General features: G+C 35.0%; 3 protein-coding genes across 3 annotated transcripts; all 3 read left to right on the forward strand.

The window, feature by feature from the left end:
• The first annotated feature begins 1,314 nt into the window (after positions 1-1,314).
• Positions 1,315-4,708, forward strand: LOC113704581 (uncharacterized). The gene is made up of 4 exons (XM_027226471.2): positions 1,315-1,698; positions 1,901-1,937; positions 4,335-4,418; positions 4,554-4,708. Exons 1-4 carry the CDS (start codon positions 1,369-1,371, stop codon positions 4,604-4,606), a joined length of 504 nt encoding a protein of 167 aa, XP_027082272.1. The 5' UTR covers positions 1,315-1,368; the 3' UTR covers positions 4,607-4,708.
• Positions 4,709-6,025: 1,317 nt separating this feature from the next.
• On the forward strand, positions 6,026-8,427 carry LOC113704576 (strigolactones hydrolase CXE15). The gene is made up of 2 exons (XM_027226467.2): positions 6,026-7,174; positions 7,772-8,427. Exons 1-2 carry the CDS (start codon positions 6,468-6,470, stop codon positions 8,076-8,078), a joined length of 1,014 nt encoding a protein of 337 aa, XP_027082268.1. The 5' UTR covers positions 6,026-6,467; the 3' UTR covers positions 8,079-8,427.
• A 1,999-nt stretch (positions 8,428-10,426) lies between these two features.
• LOC113704569 (kinesin-like protein KIN-12E) lies at positions 10,427-21,854 on the forward strand. The gene is made up of 22 exons (XM_027226463.2): positions 10,427-10,849; positions 11,613-11,768; positions 11,866-11,949; positions 12,487-12,606; positions 13,152-13,265; positions 13,375-13,467; positions 14,101-14,190; positions 14,296-14,366; positions 14,470-14,544; positions 14,690-14,777; positions 15,343-15,401; positions 15,592-15,655; positions 16,139-16,204; positions 16,763-16,921; positions 16,998-17,102; positions 17,264-17,499; positions 17,712-17,781; positions 18,451-18,507; positions 18,635-18,691; positions 19,001-19,060; positions 19,202-19,281; positions 19,475-21,854. Exons 1-22 carry the CDS (start codon positions 10,571-10,573, stop codon positions 21,612-21,614), a joined length of 4,323 nt encoding a protein of 1,440 aa, XP_027082264.1. The 5' UTR covers positions 10,427-10,570; the 3' UTR covers positions 21,615-21,854.
• Positions 21,855-23,593: the final 1,739 nt, after the last annotated feature.

The raw sequence follows: 23,593 nt of genomic DNA on the forward strand, positions 1-23,593 counted from the left end.
AGAGGTCTAGCAAAAAAAAAAATAGAGGTCTAGAAAATAATTCTCATAAATTCACTCAATTTAATGGTTTGCTAATTGAAACATCTGACTTTTCTGGTTTGCATTAAAATGGGTGGTTTTTTTTTTTAACGTTTGTGAGTTGAAAGATTGGACGAACTCGAAAATCAACCGAGTTGATGTATATTACTATATGCTTTTAAAAGAATATTATCACCAAATAGTTTAGTTTTAAAACATTAGTATCATCAAGTGAGTATAAGGATTATATTCTATTATTCTTCTCCTTTTTTTTTAACTCTCTCTCTCTCTCTCCAAATTGTTTTTAACTTTACAACTGCATTGTACCATCCTAAAGTGTAAAAATACCAAACAATTAAAGAAAAATAGGCTAAAAAACATGTGTGGTGTTTATCATGTGCGAGTTGAAACACAGCACTATGTTGATTTCAAAAACTCCTGAATAATATGGTAATGTAAAAAATCCTTGCCTTGACAATTTTAGATATAGCAGTCCAAAATGGTCTTGCTTAAGAATAACTATAGCTACTTCAAAACAAAAAAAAAATTTAAAAAGTAATTAAATTTTATGAAAATGCCTAAATAATTGAAAATTATGACATGACAATGGCCCAAACGATGTACACAAACGTGAGAATAGTTAAAAACAAGGAAGTTGGTTATTTTTTACTTTATTTTTTGACTTACTTAAGCAATATATGCAAACGTGAAAATAGTTAATAATAAAAATAAATAATTTTTACTTTGTTTCTGCTCATAAACTTGGGTATCTTATAAAATATCATTTTGCTTGAAAGAAATATGTAGTTCACTGTTCTAAATCGCCAACATGCCTAGTCACCACAACTTACTTTCTTTAAATTATTAAAAATTAGCTTTAAATTATTTACTTTCTCTCTTTTTATGATTTATGTCAAACTTTTAATAGAATACTTATTGAGCTGAAAAGGCTTTTATAGGTTGAGAGGTAGAAAAAAATTTCTAGCTACTACTTGTTAAATACCTAGATCAAATAATTTTCACCATGCATTTAGAATAGACTTTAGTGGGAGCTTATCACTATGTAATGTTTGCATTATTCTCTTCAAACACCAACCAAATGGCAACAATGGAAAAGGAAATAACGGGAAGAAAGATAGACCAAGGTCTAATAGTTCAAAAGAAGCAGAAGTAAAAAAGAAAAAAAAAAGTGAATCAACGTAAAATGCAAGAAAGGAAATAACAACATACAAAAAAGGAAAATAGGAAAAAAAAAAAAAAAGGGCAGTGAAGCAGCTGATTTTAGAGGCCAAGGAAAACCTGAGCTCCACAAACAAATTTGATCTTACTCCATATGCCTATATCCCCTCAATGGCCAAACCACTGGCTCACTCCTCACTCCACTCTTTTCCCTCATCATCTTCTTCAACCTCATCATCTTTTTTATGTCCCATAACGGTATGCTCTTCTTTTCCCACTCAATTGCTGACAAACTCAGAAATCTCAATTCTTTCCTCAGTTTCCTCTTGTTCTTCCAAGCTCCAGTTCATTCCACACCACTCCACTGCTACAACTACAACACTAAAGCATCCAATTTTGCTCTTCACTGCCCTTGATACGCCCCCTGTTGATACCCAATCCTTTCTTGCCACTGTTAGTGTCTTGGCTGCCATTGTTCTCTCCCTATTTCTTGGCCTCAAGGTTGCCTTTTTGTTGATTAAATTTGTTATCTTTTTGTGGTTTCTGCTTGATTTAGCTTCATATGCTAATTAGGCAAAAGGGTCGTTCTTTTTTTAACACTAAATTTTCTTCATGCTTTAGGATTATCTAGTGCAGCTTGAAATTATAAGCATACTGTTTTTGTTTCTTTTGCTAAAAAGCTGTTATTTTTGTGGTTTTGTAGGGGGATCCTGTTCCTTGTGACAGGTGTGCTGGAAATGGTAATCTCTTTTTCTTGGAACGAAATTCTTTATACATTAGTATACGTGCATTTAGTCTGCACAATTGACTTGTATGTAGATTGCAAGTGAATTTTTATGTGTAATTTTACATTATTGTATTAAAAACTGGTGTTTTCGTTTATATGCACAAAAAATCTAATGCAGATTGGCAGGAAACTTTATAAGTCAAGTCAAGTCGAGAGTTAAGTTTCGAGACATGCTCTCTCTCTCTCTCTCTAATGTCTTATTTGGTGTTCCCACAAAGGTGAAATTTTTTGGTTTTTCTGGTCGAGCAATGCTGATGATCACTGCAGATTTTGGTTGGCATGTTTTGTGTGTAAGGCTATGAAAAGTGGAAATCAAGCATCTCAATGTCAAAATATAAGCTACTCTTTTGCTTTCTGATTAAAAAAGCAAAAAAGAAAGAGAAGAAGTAAATAGGGAGGTAGAATTTTTCAGGAATCTTTTTAACCAGATGTGATTTAAAGGTTTATAGCCTGAAGTTCTGCTTTTTCATAATATGAAAAATCTATGTCCAATGAGAAGAAATCTCTTAAGTCTGTTAAAGAAACAGTGAAATTGAAAATAAACTTCTAAGTGCAGATTGTGGAATATTAATCTGGTATTACTTCGTTCAAAAGTGTGTCTGTATTAATCAGATATATGCTTTTAGAACAGTGTCAAAATGAGCATCTTTAATTTGAGGAATTGACGTACAATTGATTCACGAATTTCCAACTGATACCATATTGGAAATTTTAGCTACTTGGCTCTAAGACTGTATGAATGGTTACATTCCAATTGACAGAATTCATAGTAATTCGTTTGGTACATAAAGAAGACCATGTTTCTCTCTTTCTCGGATGGTGCTTAGCTTCAACTGACTCAACAGAATATTGCCTGAGCTGCTCCTTTTGCAAAAATAGACTGATAGAGGCACCATGTGGAATCAAAGTGACAACCTAATAATCAGAAGTTGCAAGGCTTCAGAAACTGATTTCCAAGGGTGAGGAATGGGTAGGATGGTGTAAGACGAAGGTCAAGAATGAAGATCATACTTTGTCCCTTGTTAGCACCATAATCCTTGAGATGGTATTTAAAGTTGTACCTACCTTAACCTTTCAAAATTGCTAATTGAACAGGATTTAAGTAACTCTTTTTCACCTTTGGTTAAGCATAAGCAAAACGAAAATAGAGCTGCTACAATTCAATTTGGGAGTTTTTAAGTCAATTTACTAGTTTAATATCCTCTATGATGTGCGTTTGCATAAGTCATACTGGATTGCTGTTTCACTACTTGCTTCTGAGTGATTGACAAAATACCACTTGGTTTCTTTTTGGGCAATTTTAGGCTCTCCTAACAATATGTTATGTAGTTGACTCCAAGGATAAAGGATTAAGATTTGGAGCATATTTTATGAGTATAAACTTCTAATTAGATTCATAAACCTAACTAGAATATTAGAAAGGTCTGTTTGTTCCAGGTGTACATAGTTTGACTTCAACAAGCACATAGGGAATCCTATTTTGACATTGGCCCTATGAGATGGCTCTTTACAGATTCTAGATTAAACTATCCTATTGCTGACCCTTAGCCCTCTGTATCTTTGTATAAAGTTCAAATATGAACCACCAAGTCATTTGCCTTATTGTTTATGTCTATCAAACTCAAGTGTCCAATCACATATGCGCCGGTGGCCAGACACATGGAAACACTTCTCAACCACCATCTAGAAGTGTAACTAAATCAATCATCTTGACTCTCTTACTTACAGCTTCCGTCACCAAAGTATAAGCAAAGTCATTTTAAGTGCCATATGGTATACTGAGGCACTACCCGGGAAAGTGAAGAAGCAGAAATCAGATGACCTGATAGCGTCAACTACATTACAAGGTGTACATACTCGATCATAATATATCAAGAGGAGTTTAACTGGTGGAAGCAAGTTGGGATAGTTAGGCAAAAGTACATGTTGTTTCTGGAATGTTTGAGCGGTGGTGTTGCTCTGCAGCCCACAGACTCTTAGAATATAGTGGTACTGGACGAGTTATTCCCCTTAGCTATTCCCTTATTATGGTTTCATTTGACCAATTACTTGTCCTTTATGAGTTTTGTATTATTGCCCTTGAACGATTTATTTAGCTCAATGCATTTTTAAAATTTTCCAATCGGTTAAAACCTGGTATATACATAAGTGGATCGAATTATGTTAGGGTCACCAATGAGTACGTAATCACGCTCTTGTTTGGCTTGAAGACTTCTGTGAATATCTGTAGTCCTTTTGGATTTGAAGCCATGATGATTTCAGATACTTGTTGATAAATGGTAGTGTTCATTACGTGTTAGTAGTCATTTCCCCCATAGCTGATGAACTATTCTTTGGTAATTGACGACAGGTGGTACCAAATGTGTCTTCTGCAATGATGGTAAGATGAAAATGGAAACAGGGCTGGTTGATTGCAGGGTCTGCAAGGGTGCAGGTTTGTTACTTTTCAACTGTGTATGACAATTAATATTTCTGATCATTAACAGGTCTAAGAATACATTGTTTGTAAACTTGATATTGTTGCATTTTTATCACTTCGTGTTGTTAAGCTAAAGTTATCATTCTACAGGTTTGATACTGTGTAAGAAGTGCGGAGGCTCTGGATATGCAAGACGTTTGTAAAGAACTTTAGAACCCCCAGAATTGCTTTCTCCCCTTGTAATTGCTAATATGGAAGATAATGTCATATCCCTAATTCATTTATTCAAGACTATCTTCTTAGCATCTTTACTGGTCCACTTAACAGTTTCCATCTCTCTTTTTTTTTTTTGTTCCCTTTTTTTTTGGGTTTTTTGGGGGGTAGGGGGCGGGGTGTTAGTATCATTTTTATCTACACTTCCTGACTTGGTCAATATGTATGATTTGTATGGCATATTATCACCTGTCTGTTGCTATAGGACACCCAAAAAGGTGGAAAAATTGTACTGAAAGTGGGAAAATAGTAGTCCAGGTAATCGATCAGTTTCTCTTTTGGGAAAATTCTATCAAGTTAACAACAGAAACAGAAACAGGAGCTGAAAGCCGCAAAGACTCTCGTGGATTGTTTCTGCCCTCCATGTTTCAACCGTAAGCCATTAACAATTGCAGACAGCTACTTATGCATCTCACTTGGTCTTGTATCACGTTCTAGATCAACCTGTGTAATCCCACAAAACATGGTATTTGGTAGCATTTTACTGCCTTCTTCCTTCTAGTCTTGCTACAATTTCCAACCTTATTAAGCTCCAGCCTTTGGTGGTTAGGATGGAATGATGTTTCCATTTGAAACAATAACACAGCACCATCCAAAATGAACTTGTATCAAGACTTATGTGCTATATTTTCCCCCAAAAAAAGAAAAAAAAAAGAAGGAAAAAGAAACAGACTTATATACTAGATCGTATATGTATGTATGGATTGCATAATTTGCATTCAAAGACATCTAATTATTGTTTGGGAGCTTACATGCAAAGACAACTAATCATCCTCATTCTAAATCAATTGACAAACATCTACTTTTACAGAAGGTTGGTAATAAAAGCAAAAGCATATTACATCCACTGTATATTGGATCCACGCTAGCCAGCCAGGAAGAGTTCAATTCTGTCACCATGTTATTTTCAAGACATAAAATGAACCCAATCAGCTGCCGTATTTACTCTGTCATTTATGAAGAAATCACTTATCACTTTGCCATCCATTTGTCTAGATAAGATGGAAATCCTAGCCATATCATTACCTAACTGATAAGATGGAAATCTTAGCCATACAATTACCTAAGTTTCCATCTGACAGGCCTGCCAGCTTTCTATTCTGCTGCCCATGAGCAAAGACTAACATGTAGGCCATCTTTTAAAAAGAGTCTTATAATGGTTATTCTCATCCACTCTCCTCCGGCCACCATGATACGAAGAATGTTATATTTTCCATTTTAAATTTAAGAAAGTTGCACATTTGTTTCATAATAGTACTAAAATTTAAATAATTTACCATTTTTTTGAACCATAAATTCACTATTTTGCAAGGTAATTACATTTCGTCGCAATTTTAAAAGAACCAATCTAGAAATGACTTGGATAGAGAATCAATTCGGCTTCAACAAAAGAGCAAAACTCAAAACACCAAAAGAAACACGTCAAAAAATTGAAGCAACAAACCAATAGAAGAAGCATAGAACTCACAAGTGATTCAGCAATTAGCCTTTTGGTTCAAGTGGAAGACCAAGCTTTGTCTTTAATCCTGTCCATTATTTCTGGCACCACATTAACTCAGAATTTGCTTACATAAACATTTCCAACCTAATCCACAAATATCCTAAAACGAAATATATTTCACAAACTAAAATGCCAACAAAAATTCCAATTCAGCATGATCAGTAGTTGAAACCCTTTTGTCCTACTAAACCACTAGGACTTTCATCAATACTATTTAACCCCCACCTATTTTTTGATAACGTAAAAAATTCTTCCTAGTAATAATTTTTCTGTCAGACAATTTATCAAACATGTCGGATACGGCTATTCCTGAGACTCCGCCGGCTGCCTCTGCCGCTGCCACCGAACCGTATGAGGTGGACGAATGCCGGGGAGCCCTCCGAGTCTATAGCGACGGCTCAATTGTCCGGTCCACCAAACCAAGCTTCGAAGTACCTGTAGAAGACGACGGCTCTGTGCTCTGGAAGGACGCCTTTTTCGACCCGGAACGCAATCTTCAGCTCCGGCTATACAAGCCGGCTACAGCGACGTCGTTGAAGAAGCTCCCGATCTTTTACTATATTCATGGAGGAGGGTTCTGCATTGGCTCACGTGCATGGCCCAATTGCCAGAACTACTGCTTCAAGCTGGCTAAGGAGCTTGAAGCGGTGATCATATCTCCTGACTATCGGCTGGCGCCGGAAAACCGGCTTCCGGCTGCTATTGAAGATGGGTTCATGGCAGTGAAATGGCTTCAGGCCCAAGCCGTGGCTGAGGAGCAGGATACATGGCTCACTGATGTAGCTGACTTTGGCAGTGTGTTCATTTCGGGTGACTCGGCTGGTGGAAATATATCTCATAACTTGGCGGTTAAGCTTGGAGCCGGCTCACCTCAGCTGGCACCGGTTAGAGTAAAGGGCTATGTTCTTCTGGCTCCTTTCTTTGGCGGGACTGTGGTTACCAAGTCCGAAGCTGAAGGGCCACAAGATGCATTCTTGAATTGGGAGCTCATTGACAGGTCAGCTGGCTGGCTAATTATGCAGCACTAATTTCATATTTTTTGGAATACATTAATTCAATAAAAATGCACTAAATACTCTCCCTTTGGCTAATTAGACACATAATGATATTTTTTGATAAATTACAAATTTTTATTAAGGGTTTTTGTGATTTTCCAAGATTACCTCATACATGTTTAAACAAAAATAAAAAGGTTGTTTTTCAGTTATATAATAAATATAAAATAGATCACTTTTTACGTTTTTATCGATTCTCATATTACATAAACTTGAACGGGTCAAAAGTGATGCAAAGTAGTAGTTGTAACGTGTCATGCCCGTCGAAAGCGACACAAAGTGATAGCGATTGTAATTGTTTAAGGAACTCATGATTAAGATTTGATTACTTTTACATACAGATTATGTGAATTCCTTGTTTGAATTGCGAGTTTTCGTAGAAAAATTTTCTCGACACATTTTGTAATCACTTTTTTACCTCACAGTATATTTTTCTACAAAAACTTGCAATCCAAATGGGTAAATTTTGTGATTTTGTCAAGTGCAACATCTTGAATTTCGTAAGTTATATGTATTGTTATTTTTGATTGATGAATTAGGTACTGGAGGCTATCAGTACCGGCTGGGGAGACTACTGACCATCCACTAATAAACCCATTTGGACCCTTAAGCCCCAACCTTGAAACAGCTGATCTTGATCCAATCCTGGTGGTTTGTGCAGGAAGTGATTTATTGAAAGATAGAGTTGAGGAGTATGCAAAGAAGTTGAAAGGGTGGGGAAAGAAAGTTGAGTATGAGGAATTTGAGGGACAGCAACATGGGTTTTTCACTATAAATCCCAACTCTGAACCTTCCAAGAAGTTGATGGGAATCATTAAACAATTCATTACTGAATATTCTGCCTAAGTAATCAATAATGTTTGATGAGCTTGAAACGAAGAAGAAAAGAAACAGTTGAAGCCTCATTTGTGTTTATCAATTGTAGGTCTTTCAGTAGCCCTCACGGGTTGCTCGGCTGGGTTTCGCGTTCTTAGTTAAGGCGCCGGTCCTGGTTTCGATTCCGAAGCTGGACAGCCTGGGGTATCTTCCTGAGGATCGATGGGGCCTGCTCTCCTCAGGGTTAGAGGAATAGTCGGGTGTAGGCCCGGATACCTCTAACGAAAAAAAAAAAAAAAATTGTAGGACTTTCAGTTCATGTCATGTGTTCCGTAATTGCTCAAATAAATATATCATGTTTTAAATTTGTGCCAAGGAATTATAGGCTCCATTAGTGTTTTGTCTCTGACTTGTGCTTTATCTCAAGTTTCATCACCTTACAAATGATATTAAGTTGGAGCTACACAGGAATCAATTGACTAAACAACATTTTCTTTACTCGAAGAACAAGTTCATTTCGAAATGACGTTGAAATGTTGATCGTCGATTTAAAATACAAAAGCATTCAAGGAGGAAAAAAAAATAGATAAATACTGCAACTTATTCATGGGTACTAGTTGTCCCTTTCCAAATTCACAACTTTATATGACGATTATTTAAGGGTAAGTATGACATTTCGAAATTTCGAACACATCTATTTCACAACATCACTAAAAAGGTCAATAATTATACAACCTTTTATGTGATCATGATGTTGTTGAATGCTGTTTTGTATATTAACTCGTTCTTGATGGCACCAAGGATACCATAGTGCATATGATCTTTCCTTTAACTAGTAGTTAGCCTACTGCCAGAACAAATTAGGTATGTTTGGTTATCAAGATTTGCAACAAAAAAAAAATCAAAATTTGTTCTGCTTACATCATAAACACAATTTCCAACCACTTTTTTTTTTTATCTTTCACATATATCATATCACAAAAAGTGCTACGGTAATTATTTCAAATAAATATTTTAAAATAACCTCCCTGCCAAAACAAATGTTTTCAAGGTAAATAATATTTGACACTCGCTAACGAAGAATGTAAAAGTTTGTGTGAAATAAATGTAGAATTTTTTGTGACATGAATTGTCAATAACAGAAAGTTCATAGACAATCTCTATGAGTTATAAATTTCCATTTAGGTTAATCATTTAAGTCATTTGCCACGCAATGTATATAGGTGATTGTCATAGTTCATGAAGAGTTGTTCTCCCCTTGCATGACATCCACAATTTGGTTCTTTTTTTTTTTAAATTAATTTTTCTTTTGGATTTATTTTACTAAACTCTTCCTTCTCGTCACAACACTAGCACAACTCATTCCTAGCCTAGGGAAAAAGACCAAAGAATTGGCAATAGAAGTGAAAACAACTAAACAAGTATCATAAACATTGTCAATCTTTTTTTGCTTTTTAATACAAGCTCACCATTTCAACAATAGAAATTATTTTACTTATTCACTTTTGGTCTAACATTGATCTCTCCAACGATTCATCTCCTTCGATTAGATTTCAAGCCTGTGATGGTGGCAAGCAATGGTGGTGTGATGTGCAGGCATGACAAAATGTTTACATATTGGATTTTTTTTTTTACTTTTTAATCAAATAGCTAAATTGAAACTTCTAAAATAAACTGAATCATTTGATATAAATCTCAGTGGGTTAGATGTGATTTAAAGGAAAGATTGGTTGAGGATTATTGATGATGGATGCACCGAGGATTCTGGTTCAAAAAGGAGAAATGACTAAGGACGATGAAAATGAAGAAGAATTAAGGGAGAGAGAAAGAAAGGAAAGATAAAAAAATAAACAATAAAAGATTTTTCTGGTAGATAATTGTATATCAAGGGGAAAAAAATTAAAGCACGACCTATTTAATAATCCCTTTATGAAACACACTATGAAATATGACAAAAATGATTGTGGGGTTATCATTATAAAAAGTGAAGTGCGATTAACATTTTTTGACGTCATGATATAATTTTTTGTAATGACACTCTCACTATATTTTTTTATCATATAGTTTAATAAATAAAAATGATAAAAAGAGTGTCATTATAAAAAGTGGATTGCGATTAACATTTGCAATAAATAAAAAGCCATTATCATTAATCAATAGAGGACACAATAACCTGCCCCACTTGGCTGCACCTTCTTGACTCGCATGATTCAAAATTTCACATTAAAAAAACAAAAAACAAAAAAAAACCTCTAACGGTTCTCTTTTACTCCCCTCCACATTTGAATTCCATCCCGCATCCTAACCGTCCATCTCCTTCCTCCTCCACCGTCCGATCTTCCCTCTCTCAAAATTTTCCCCCTCTTTCAAATTCCAACGCCTCCATTTCACACTCCCCATTTCCACTCCCAAACAACAAAATCCTCTTCACAAACTATCCCAAAAATTTTCCTTTAATCTTTTCCATTAATCCAGATTTTGCTAAACCCTAATTCTTCTTTAGTTCTGAATTTGCTGAGAAAATGCCATTGTTTTCTGATGCAGCGAGCGCGATTAAGTCCAGATTCAGATATCACGACCATGCTTCTTCATCCTCGTCGGAAGTTTCGTCGGCGATGCCGGCAGTTAAGAGCACCCCGGATCTGATGTTTAAGTCGGCGACGAAGGAAGCGAACTCCCTGACTATTAGGAGTTTCAGCGAGAGTGGTTTTAATGATGATGATGATTCCAAAACTACGCCGTTCGTTAGGAGTTTCGAGTTTCACGACGACCCCTCCTTCTGGAAGGAGCAGAATATTCAGGTACTGATTATCTAGGTTTTCACATTCATTTTCAATTCTTTTTTTGCTGAATTTCAACTGATATTGATGAAGCTGAGGTAAAAGATTTGAAGCTTGGATACTGAATAGAATATTTCTTTAGCAAGCTCCAGACTTTAAAAACCGATTGCAAAATTTGGACTTGGCTGTAATGTGTAACAGTTTGGTGTTGTACTTAATGCGTTGAAGGTTGTACCTCATCAACTTGTTGCCTGAGGAGCTTCTCAGGCAAGAAGGATTTGAATTGCTAAATATTTCCCTGTTCGTTGTGGGAAATAGAAATTGCGGATTGTGATAGTTGGCTGATTTTATTTTAGAAGAGAATTTGATAGACTTCTCATAATTCTTTGTTGCTAGCTAAGGAAAAAACTAGAGAAATCATTCATTGTGTACTAAAAGTTTTAAACTGCTCATTCAATTAAATAAAATATGAAATTTTAATAGCTAACTCAAATAATTTGAATATTAAGCAGAATAGTCGATGAGCTCAAAAGTTTGTTGAAAATTTATGTTTTGTTAGCTATTCTTCAACGAGCTTAGGAAGGAGACACCAAGCTAATGGACACCTGTAAATCTTGAATAGTTAATACTAGTAGGAAGTGGATTATCCTTAGAGTTGAGAATAGTTAAGTATAAAGTATGTGGCAACTGTTCCAGAGTTCAATTTATGCTCAAACGTTTTAATTAAGTTCAGGTTTTACTCATTTTAGGTCAGTGTTTTTATATTTATCTCTAAAATGTGCAGGTTATTATAAGAATTCGTCCTTTGAGTAGCTCTGAGATATCATTGCAAGGACATGGCAGATGTGTCAGGCAAGATAGTTCTCAGGCAATTACTTGGACAGGACATCCTGAATCACGTTTTACCTTCGACCTTATTGCAGATGAAACTGTTAGCCAGGTAAATATTTCTTTCATGTTACTATGTCTATTTGTTCACGTTTGTTCCTTATGTCTTCTAACATTTTTTTTCTTTTTTTTTGAACATATGTTAACAGGAGATGCTATTTAAAGTGGCTGGGGTACCCATGGTGGAAAATTGCATGGGAGGCTACAATAGTTGCATGTTTGCTTATGGCCAAGTGAGTCAAGGACTCTGTGATTATTGGTTTCATTTCTAATTCATTCTGGATAACTTTGTCAGTAGCTAGATACAAGGTTAGGCTTCATGGCATTAATTAGAGATGATCCAAGTTGGAGTCCCAATTTCAAAATAAACAAGCTTCTGGTGAAAATTGCATAGGAGACCACTCTTTTCCAATGTTTGCTTGGGATGAGTCAGTTAATGGACTCTTGCTTTTCACTTTTTTCCTCTAGTAAAAAGAAATCATAGTTCTTTTTTTCCTCATTAGAGGACTCTTGTTTTTTTTTTCCTTTTTTTCCACTAGTAAAAAAAACATCCTAGTTGTTTACTCTGCCACCAATTGTATACTTTCTTACTTTATGCAAAAACTTGTGGAAATTTTTATTTTGAAGTAAAATTTTAGGTCATTAATTATGTTTGAACTTAGATATTCTTCACAATGAAGTTATTTAGCAGTGAACTTTGTGTTTTCTTTTAGTTTTGTCTAATTGATACAAGAATTTTAATTTCCCTTTGTTTTTCTTTCCAAAAATAGACTGGAAGTGGGAAAACTCACACGATGCTTGGAGATATAGAGGGAGGAACCAGAAGACATAGCGTCAACAGTGGGATGACACCTAGAGTGTTTGAGTATTTGTTTTCAAGAATTCAAAAGGTGCATTAAATCCGTTTTAGATGCATCTTCAGCATACATGGGTTATTGGCTTCTGTATTTCGACTGATGGATGAGTTCCCTCAATCAAATGATTTATACTGGGGTACATTAAGGTTTTAAGCAATTAAATATTCCTTTTTAGAGTTTTTAATCAACTTGAGTTTGATTGCAAGAGTATATTTCAGAAATGATTAATCTTGTTCTAGAAGTCTCACATGCTACTTGTTTTTGACTTGTCAAAACAATTATGTAAGTGGTGAAATATCCTACTAATGAGGAAAATCTCTATTCATTTGATATCACAAATATCAAAACACAGTACATTCTTCTAGTTGTAAACTTATTCATGTGCTTGTGACTTATCTTTCGTGCATTGCCCTCATGCAAATGCAGAGCACATTAATATGGAAACAGCTAGATAGTTCCATTTGACTTTAACTTTAAATGGCATATCAACTTGTAAGGTTGAGGTTATCATCAAAATATTCAGAGTGTTAAAAGATCCACATTATTCATCTCAACTTACAGTTTTTTTGCTTCTACAGGAAAGGGAGGCACGGAGAGAGGAAAAACTAAGATTTACTTGCAGATGTTCTTTTCTAGAAATATACAATGAGCAAATTCTTGATCTTTTGGATCCTTCCTCTGTGAATCTACAGGTTTTTGACAATTTATAGCACTCTGATGTCATTTTTTGTGGAATTTCACATTTATCACAATCCTCTCCTGTGAAATGACAACTTAAGAGAGCTTTGATTGGCTTGGCAGATAAGAGAAGATAATAAGAAGGGAATTTATGTAGAGAATCTTACTGAGGTAGAAGTGACAAGTGCTCGAGATGTGATTCAGAAACTTCTTCAGGTAAGCCATGACATGCCTATGATACATGTTATAAGTTCTTAGTCTTATTATGGCAAGATTGATTGTTGTACTATACCCTGTTCTCTAATTCAAAGTGTGGATTGGTATATACTTCTAGATTGTGACCCTGTTACGAAGTTTCCCTAATAAAGGAAATGGGTAAATCTAAATTTTAATTCTTACACAACAAAAAGTATTGCTCTGCTGTAGGAACTGAAGTATCCTTCATTTTTGTACTATGTTTGTCATAATTCTGGGTCATGCTGCTGTAGAAAGACAAAAGTGGTTTTACAGATTTATAGACTGGAGCAGGTCATGATGTCTAGTGATGGATTTCTAACAAAATAATGAATAAACAAAACTTCACCCTTCCCACCCTAGTTTATTGTTCCCTTGAAGATAAACTTTGCTAGGAAGTGTACAGGGTTTTGTCCAAGATTGCTATCAGTTAAAACATCAGACAGCTTATTATCCCTTTTAGGTTCTAAAGGTGTAGCATTTTACTTTGTTATTTTCATTTTGTCATAATTTAGTAAACTGCAGGATTTGTCCTACATTCTTGTTCACCAGAGTTTCTCTAACCTGGTAATTTGCAAATTGCATTTATCCTTTCTGCCTGTGAATATCATCCAGGGGGCAACAAACAGAAAGGTTGCTGCAACCAATATGAATCATGCTAGCAGTCGTTCACATAGTGTGTTCACTTGTACGCTAGAAAGCAAGGTAACAATAATACAATTCTTGTTTTTGCTCTATTTTTCTTGGCTTGTTATAAATAAACTTTCAATTTAACAAATGTAACCTATTTGCTTATTTCTTTCGTTTCAGTGGGAATCACAAGGTGTAACTCACCATAGGTTTGCACGGCTTAATCTTGTTGATTTAGCTGGTTCTGAGAGGTACATAAACAAAATGGTGGACAAGATTTTTTTCATTTGAGTAATGATATAGCATTATATAGAGATTCAACTATTAATCACTATGTTAATCTTACAATTACAGGCAAAAGAGCTCCGGTGCAGAAGGCGAACGTTTAAAGGAAGCTACCAACATCAACAAATCTCTTTCCACATTAGGGTTGGTGATGCTCATATCTTTAATATCATTAATTTTTGACAAACGAGCTGTTGAAAATTTACAGTGCTGTTCCCTGTCCACATATTCTTAGTTTTGTTCTTTTTTATTATACCTTTGAATATTTAACTCATTATGGGATGCACAGGCTTGTGATTATGAACCTTGTGAATGTATCCAATGGAAAGTCACTTCATGTTCCTTATAGAGATTCAAAGCTCACATTTTTGCTTCAGGTAAAAACAACTAGCATTTAACTCATATTCTTCCTGCATGCATGCTTGTACAGAGTGATTGATGTGCATGCTGATTGAAGTTCAATAAATAGGTGCGATTGTGACCATATTACTGCAGCCAAATCAATTTAGATCACATAAAATCGAGAATCAGTTTTTTTAGATTTTTTTTTGTAGTACAGTTAAGTATTGATTTTCCTTTTCCTTTAGAGTTATTTATGGCTTGATATCTAATATCAACACTAGTACATATTCAGATGAAATGACAGCATAAATGTGTCTAAAGTATCATTTCTGAATGGTAGAAATAATGGTCATCAGCAGTGAGAAGCTTCATTTAACTATACATTGCTTATAATGGTAGAAATGATTTTTATTTCTCTGATGGTTTGCCATCTGGATTATTTTATTTCATTTATGCACTGGTTTTCTCAGATTTCCTTGTGCAGGCCATTTGTTGCTTGTGTCATTTCGCATTTTGTACAGATCTTGATATTGTGTTTTTACTAACTGGAAATGCACAAATATTGTATTAGTACAGATCTGATTATTCCCTGTGTTTCAGGACTCACTGGGTGGAAATGCAAAAACAAGTATCATTGCTAATATCAGTCCATCTAGCAGGTTAGCAATCTGAACTAATATACTTGTGTGTCCTATGAACTTGTATATGATTGAAGAAGTTTCTTAAAGAGTATCTTAGGGCCGCAACACTTTCAACTGTTTAGCAACTTGATATGTTTTCTTTTATTCCTGTACTTTTACTCTGAATATTGATATGTTTGTTCTTAATGAAAAAAACGGTGCCTTGCAGCTGTTCACTGGAGACATTGAGCACATTGAAGTTTGCCCAACGTGCCAAATACATAAAAAATCATGTAAGCTGTACTCAGCTGGTTGCTTCATTTTGTTGTTTTTGAACTTAATCTCTTGCATGCGATAGTTGAGGTTTCCTATTCCAGCCCACCTAGTATGCCTATTGAAAGGTTGCCATGGCATGATGGTGTGGTGGTTACTCTCACACTTGTTTATCTAGACAGGAAACATTCCACTTGGAGTTATTAGTTTAACATAGAATTGACTGTAGAGTTACTTCTCTTTGATAGCTTTTTGGTCCCTTAACACAAATTGCATGTCATTAAATGCAATGGCTTATATTTACTGTGGCATACTTATTGTCTTGAAAAGGAAGGAGAACTATTAGTAGTTTAAAATGTGTCAGAACGAATGAATTGTTAGGATGCAACTTAACTTGATTGAAGATTTATTAAAAGAGCACAATCACTGTTGACTGAAGCTGACATTTTGTGTTTTCTGTTCTCTGTTTTATCTTTTTTTGATCTTTTCTGTTAATTATATAGGCTATTGTCAACGAAGATGCTTCAGGAGATGTTCTTGCTATGAGGATTCAGATCCAAAATCTGAAGGTATCATGCTCTGCAAAAACCTTGTTCATTCATCCTTCTTGTTGTGCAATTGACTTTTTGGTAAAAGCCATGAAAGAGTCTAATCCTATACTTTTTTTCGGTTTTTTCCCCCTAAAATTTGTGCAATGCTTGAGTCTGTAACCTATTCAGAGCAAGTTATTTGCTGTGAAACCCTTTGTTTTTCTGGAGATGCTTTCACTGTTGTAATTTCTTTAAGATGTAGTTAAATTTTGCCATAGCTGGTGTTCATCTGTGTGATGATTTTTTTACATTTGTTTGAAAAGGAAAATGATTTGTTAAGACTTAAGTGCCATAAATAGACAGAATGCTCGATTAAACATCTATGGTTTATGCCATTTTGGATTAATTTTTATTATCTGATACTGCTATTCTGTTTCTTATACTTTTCTTCAAAAATAGAGCTTATAAAATCATCAGAATTGGCAATTATCTTCGCCTAAATCTGCTGGATGATGGATGACTGTTATATCACTGTCAGCAACAGTTTCTTGGTATTATTCCGTACATTTTTATAATCTGCTTGCCTGTGGTTTACAGAAAGAAGTGGCACGTTTAAGAAGTCTAGCAAATGGAGTAGCTGAGAACCATGAAACTGATCCTCTGGCAGTATCTTTTCCCGGATCCCCTGGAAACTTTAAATGGGAAGGACTCAATGGTCTATCAAGTCCACTTACTTCTAACAAAAGAATGTCAACTGTAAGTACTGTTTCCTGATACTGAAGAGATTGCTAAAACCTGTTCTGAATATTGATAAAAGAGTTTATATTTTCAGAAGAAAGAGTATGAAGTTGCCCTAGTTGGGGCTTTCAGGAGGGAAAAGGATAAAGACATTGCACTAAAGGCCCTGGCTGATGAAAGTCAGGCTGCAATGAAGCTGGTATGTTTACTATAAACATCTTAAACTTCTGTTCTATCTGTTTCAAAAGGTCTGGGCACAGGTTCTGATGATGACAAATTGTCTAGAAAAGAAGATGACTTGATCTGGAAGTTTGTCCTTAACTTTTTTACAGAACTTTTTTGTTTCCTTTCATGAATTAGGCCAAACAAAGAGAAGATGAGATCCAAGGTCTCAAGATGAGATTAAGGTTTCGAGAAGCAGGAATAAAGAGACTAGAAGCTGTTGCTTCTGGAAAGATCTCAGCTGAGACTCACTTGCTAAAAGAAAGGGAGGAACATTTGAACGAAATAGAGGTCTTACGTGCTCAGGTTGATCGCAACCAGGAGGCGACAAGATTTGCTATGGAAAACCTGCGATTGAAAGAAGAGATTAGAAGGCAAGCTTTTGTTGCTCTCTTTCTTTCAACAACTCATGGATGAACAGGCCAATCGTGTTTGATAGTTTTGACCAGGGACTTTTGAAAGTTTAGGAATCAAATGTTTAATTTTCCCTAGTTGCTTTGCATCACCTTAGGAATATCATGATCTACGTCTTCTTCTTTTTTTCTGAAGAATATGATTTAATTGTGTTCTATTCTTGACAATGCAGATTTAAATCATTTTATGAGGAAGGGGAACGTGAAAGAATGAATGAACAGATAATGACTTTGCAAAACAAGGTAAATGCACGGCATGTCACCTTATTTTCTTATCTTAGTGTTGTATTTCTTTTATTTTTGATTCTGTAATGTTGCCTACGTTGCATGAAGCAATAAACACTAACATTGCAGTATCAAACAATCTTTAGTAGATTTCAACTCAGAAATTGAATTCTGGAAAGGGTTTTGAATTAAATCACCTGCTTTTTTCCCAAAATTGGATAATGCCATCTCTTGAATGAATTGGCTGGCCAAGAATGATAGAGTACTTATCAAGGTCGATATATTACTAGATTATTTTTATCTTTCTCACATCTCCTTTTCTCCCTATTTCCCATATCTACCTTTTCCTTCTTTGAACAGTCACAGATATCAGCTTCCTGTTATTGCTATTTAAAACTTAATGTTCATCATTAAAATTCGATAGCTTGGTCCCTTTGGGAAATGAGACAAACAACAACTAAAAACTAGAGAAACATGGAAGAATACTACTTACTCTGCGTTTACACAAATACATGTATATAGATAGATGTCCATTTTCAGAGCAAGGGAGCGAAAGATGTTTCCTAGTTTACTCCTGCCTTAGGAATTATAACATTTAGGGGCATTTTGGGACTCCTTGCTCTGTGTGTTTTACTATATTGGCTCACACTAGAATATAGCCCTTGTTAATTTTCTTGTGAATTGTAGTTGCTAGAAGCTCTGGATTGGAAACTCATGCACGAATCAGACCCGATGATTGTTCAGGTTAGTTTACACTTCTGATTTAGTTGGATTTGTCATTTATTTACTTTTTGGCCAGTGTAATGGGCCAGAGAAGGTCTCTAGCTTGTTTATGGCTACTATAACATTGTTCTCTATCTATGTCACACAGAAAGAAACCTCTGAGCCTACACTTTCAAGTGGTGACGATCTACTGCTTTCTAGTCATGTAAGACATATTGCACTTTTTTGTTAATTTCCTTTATTGTGAACTTTTCTTTACTGCTTCCTATAGTTGCAAAAGTAAGCAGGCTGGTAATTCATCAGCCTTTGGGTTATGGGTCCATTGGAAAACATAATACATATGTATATTTTTTGGATCACAAGTACCCACAAAGGCAATAGAAACTTTACCAATCAGCATTGCTACTCGGCTAAAAGAATGAGTTGTAACTTGTCAAATAAAGTTTACAGTTTTTCAGTAAAAAATCTTGACTAACAGACTGCACCAATTTCGTATAAAATATTTCGAATATAGGGCTCTGCATCACCCTGGCGTACATCGATCAATGAGGAGAATGAGTTCCTTCGTATGCAGGTAACTTTCTAGCAGTTTGAAAGCTCTGTTTTGCAAAATACACGCAACTAGCAGCATAACAGGGTTTATAGTTTATCTAGTTATTTGTTTGTCGAAACTTTTGTTCCATAAACTAAAAAAAGATTATGTAAACTCTATCAGGCCATTCAGAACCAGTCAGAACTGACTTGTCTTCAGAAGAAGCTTGATTGCTGTGTTGATGAAAAAGAAAAATTGCAGAGGTATATAGCTGCTCTCTGTTTTTCCCGAATATGGTCACCCATGTTATCTCTCGTTCCTGGATGACGGTGATACGTAATAGATTCTGGTGTTAGTATATAGTTGACCCGAACCTTCTGCCCTTCTTCGCTTTCAGAGTTGAATTTGGACATTTCTGATCCCATAGTACTCTTTTGGTGTCCAAAAATCTTGTAGGCATGTAGATGACTTGGTAAGACAACTAGAAGCTGAGAGGACTCAAGATGCACTGAGAAATCAGCCTGGTCTTCCTTCAATGGCCAAGAATCAGATACCCAATACTGCTCCACCTGAGCAGATAGAACTAAAAACAATGGTTGATGCCATTGCTGCAGCAAGCCAAAGGGAAGCGGAATCTCATCAGATGGCCATTTTCTTGTCCAAAGAAAATGATGAACTTAAGATGAAGCTAAAAGTATTAATTGAAGATAATAACAAACTGATAGAACTATATGAAGCGGCAGTTGCACAAAATCATGCTGATGGTAAGGAAACTCATAAATCCAAAGAGCGGATGGAAGAAGAACAATATCATGACAGCCAATTTGCTGGGGAGCAACTGGAGATGAATAAAGAGGTTCAGAATGTAAAGCATCAACTTCTGGAGATGCATGAAGAAAATGAGAAATTGATGGGGCTATTTGAGAAAGCCATGCAAGAGAGGGATGAACTTAAACGACTTCTGGCCTCCAATGAACAGAAAAGTGTTGAGAAAAGAGGTGAGTGTGACCGCCCAGTTGAGCTTGTTGAAATGTATGAAGAAAATCATCTGAAGCTTGAAGAATCTTTCATGCCTGTTGATGAGAATGTTACTTCTAACAAAACGGGTTTCGTCGAAACAATGATGGAGGGTGGACATCTTCTTAAGTTAGAAGATAATTCAATATCTGTTGATGCAAAAAGCTTGTTGGTGGAAAGTGGTTTGTATGAAGTAAATGTGCAGGATGCCTCCAGTGAATGTTCTGTTAGTAGTCAGGACAATGACAGGTCTGAAGATTTGACTTGTTCTGAGATCGCAAATCTTGCAGAGAATGAAGTTTCAGGGCAAAGTGCACAGCATAAAGTTGAAACAGTCATGCTAAATGAATCTGAATCTGTAAGAGGGGACCTACTTCCGAATGAAGCTGGTTCATCTGAATACAAAACCAGTTTGGGGCATCAGGAGTCTGGTGGTAGTCCAAAAGTAGATGACAGGTCAGCAGCAATTTGCTTGTCAGAAGATGTGAGTTTGTTTAGAAAGAAGCTTGTTGAAGCACAAGAGAAGATTTCAAACTCTGCACAAAGTTTGAGTATATTTGGTACGCTTGAGAGAGCAATCCTTGAGGTTGATCAGTTATCACAAGAAATTGGAAGGCTAGAAAATGGCCTACAGGTGAAACAACAAGAGTATGCATTATCGAAGGTTTGTTCTACAGAGATTCATGAGAGGAGAGTCATTCTTGACAAGAAGTTGGCAGCACTGAGATACTCTTTGTCGAGCTTCTCTTCATCAATTAGATATTTTGAGCTACGTGAAGATCAAGCAAGAGAGAAGTTGAGTGCTTCATCGATGCATCTAAACCAGAAGAAACAAGAATTGGCCCGTCTGCAAGCGTCTAAAGATCAAATGATGGATGCACATGTAAGAATAAAAAAATCTGAAATTGAAATGCAAAACTACCTGGCTGACCTGAAGTCGAAAGTGGAGGAAGAAACACGAAGACTAGAGAATGATAAGGTTCTCTTTGCCATAGATAATTTTGAAAAAACAGACGCCCGTCACTCACAGAGGAGTTGGCATCTGAGTGGTAAAGCAACTGAGCTTTTGAAGTCTGAGGAAGAGAAGACAAAATTGCAAAATCAAGTAAAGCAGACTCGGGAAAAACTTGGGCTCGCGAGAAAGGAAATTGAGCATATGAACCATAAACTAGGGAAGGTGGAGGTTGACATACAAGTTGTCAGTAATGAGATAGAAAATACTCTGCAGTCAGTGGAAGAGATGGGCAACAAGCTTCAGGGCATCATTAAAGAAAGAGAGATGCTTTTAGAGATGAAAGAAAATGGAAGGGATGAATTTGAGAACATGATACTCGAGTATCATCAACATATGTTTGAAACTGAACTAAAAGAGGAAGAAATGAGGATCTTGGATGAAGAGGTGCAGTCAGAATCAAGTAAAATAGAGGACTTAATGAGAGCAAAAGCAGTAGCAACGGAGAGAAAATCACAGCTGTTGGAGGCAATTGCTTGCCATTCCTGCTTTGTGTCTGACAAGATTGAGGAGGATCTTCATAGCATAAGGATGTCAGTTATGGAGTTGAATTCATTACTTAAATGAGTGTTGAAGGATTTGATAATTCTTTTGTTAATGCAGTTTCCTGGCTGCATGATTTGCAAACCTGCTCTTTTTTTTTTTTTTTTGTTAATATGGATCGTCTCACCCCGTGCTTATTGTAATGTATTGCCCGATCTGAAGTTACCCTGACTTGTGCAAATTGTGCACTACTATAGGGATAATATCAGAAACCTTCCTTGAGGTTTCTCTTAATATCAATTGACACTCTTAAAGTTTTAGAAATATTACTTACCTTCCCTAATAATTATAAAAAGACTATATTAAATCTCACTTAACACATAATTCACATATTAAATAAATGGGATTCAAAAATTAAAAAAAGAGAAACGAAAGTTGCTTTGTTCTTTTTTCCTTTTCTTTATCATTCTCTCTTACTATTTTTTGGATGATTATGCAGTATTTTATTTGTAAATTATAATAAATTGAATTTTGTTTATCTTTTATTTTTTGTGATTGTGATAAAGTGTGATATTGCTTATTTTGATTTGATTTTTATAATGACTAGTACAATTTAACGGTTTGGACAAGGGTTGAATATGGAGAGTGGAATTGGTGCAAGTGTATTTCTTTTCAAATATCTTTTCTATTTTTTAAATTTATATTTTTATGGGGTTTAGTATTATGATGTGGTACTACTGCAAGAGATTATTTATAAGGTAATGGTTTTCTTGAAGTGAACAAAGTGATTTAGGAATATTTTGATTTAGCAAGTGAAAGGGTAGTTTAGAGCTTTTAAAAGTTTTGTTACACTAATAATAAAAGTAAGAGAGGTAAGTGATTTTTTAAAACCTTAGAAGTGCTAGGTGATATCAAGAGAAACTTCAGGGTAGGTTTATGATATTATCCCACTACTATAATCACATCAAACGGAATAGCATGTAAAGCATATAAAGGCAAGGGATAATTTCAAACCTCCATTGAGGATTCTAACAATTCCGCTGTCCTCCCCTAAAGTTTAAAATATAATCACTTACCTCCCCTATTTGCTATTTGGAACCCAATGCTTACTTCATGGGTGGTCAAATGACTTTACTATCCTTACAACTTAGGAAATATTACGTATTTATATGGAGAGAAACAATTTAGTCACTCGTACTAAATTAATCATGATTTTGAATATAAAAAATCTTGAAAATCTTGAACACTAAATTTTATAACAATAATTGTTAACATTTTAAAATTCTTTTTCTATATTTTAGTAGTTCTTTTAATTTCTTTCTCCTAAAAAAAGATTAAAATTACTATTTAGATATTATTATTTCATCAATGTTTCATAAGAAAACAAGATGAATATGAAAATACACAAAAAGAGGGTAAAGTATTAAAATATGTTTACAATTAGATTTTATTACATTATGGATAAAATGTAACTGCACATAATCTATTCTTTTCTTTCTTTAGTGTTTCTTTTCTTTTCTTTGTATACGTAATCCAAACAAGATGGTTAGGAAAAAAATTTTCTACTTTGATTTAATTGCTTTTCCAATAAAATCATGCCCTTTTATTAATCCAAATGTTGCTTGAGAGTTGGTTTTTTTTAATTAAAGAAATAATTCAAAAAAACATAACATATTTTAGCATATTCTATATTTTTTAATAGTAGCCATCTATTGTGATGTTTTTCTCATGAGAATGCCATACTTTGTCTTGTTCAATTTCTTTTCAAAATCTTTCAAATTCTGATACTAATAGTTTTGGAATTTTTCGTGTAAATCTTGATTCCAAATAACAAGTTTTCCTTTCCAATACTTTGATTTTGCTATTTTATGTAGTACTATGAAAAATACTTATTGTTTTTAAATTCTATTACACTCATGCTAGAGTTTAGTCTTTATTATCTACTTTTAACTAATACTTCCTTTTGATTCTAAGTCAACCAACTAGTAATAAGTTAAGGGATATTTTTGGTATAAAATATTCTTCTTGCTCTTGAAATCATTTTTTATTGTTGATTTTATTGC

Source organism: Coffea arabica, chromosome 1e, assembly GCF_036785885.1.
Source record: "Coffea arabica cultivar ET-39 chromosome 1e, Coffea Arabica ET-39 HiFi, whole genome shotgun sequence".
NCBI classification, from domain to species: domain Eukaryota; kingdom Viridiplantae; phylum Streptophyta; class Magnoliopsida; order Gentianales; family Rubiaceae; genus Coffea; species Coffea arabica.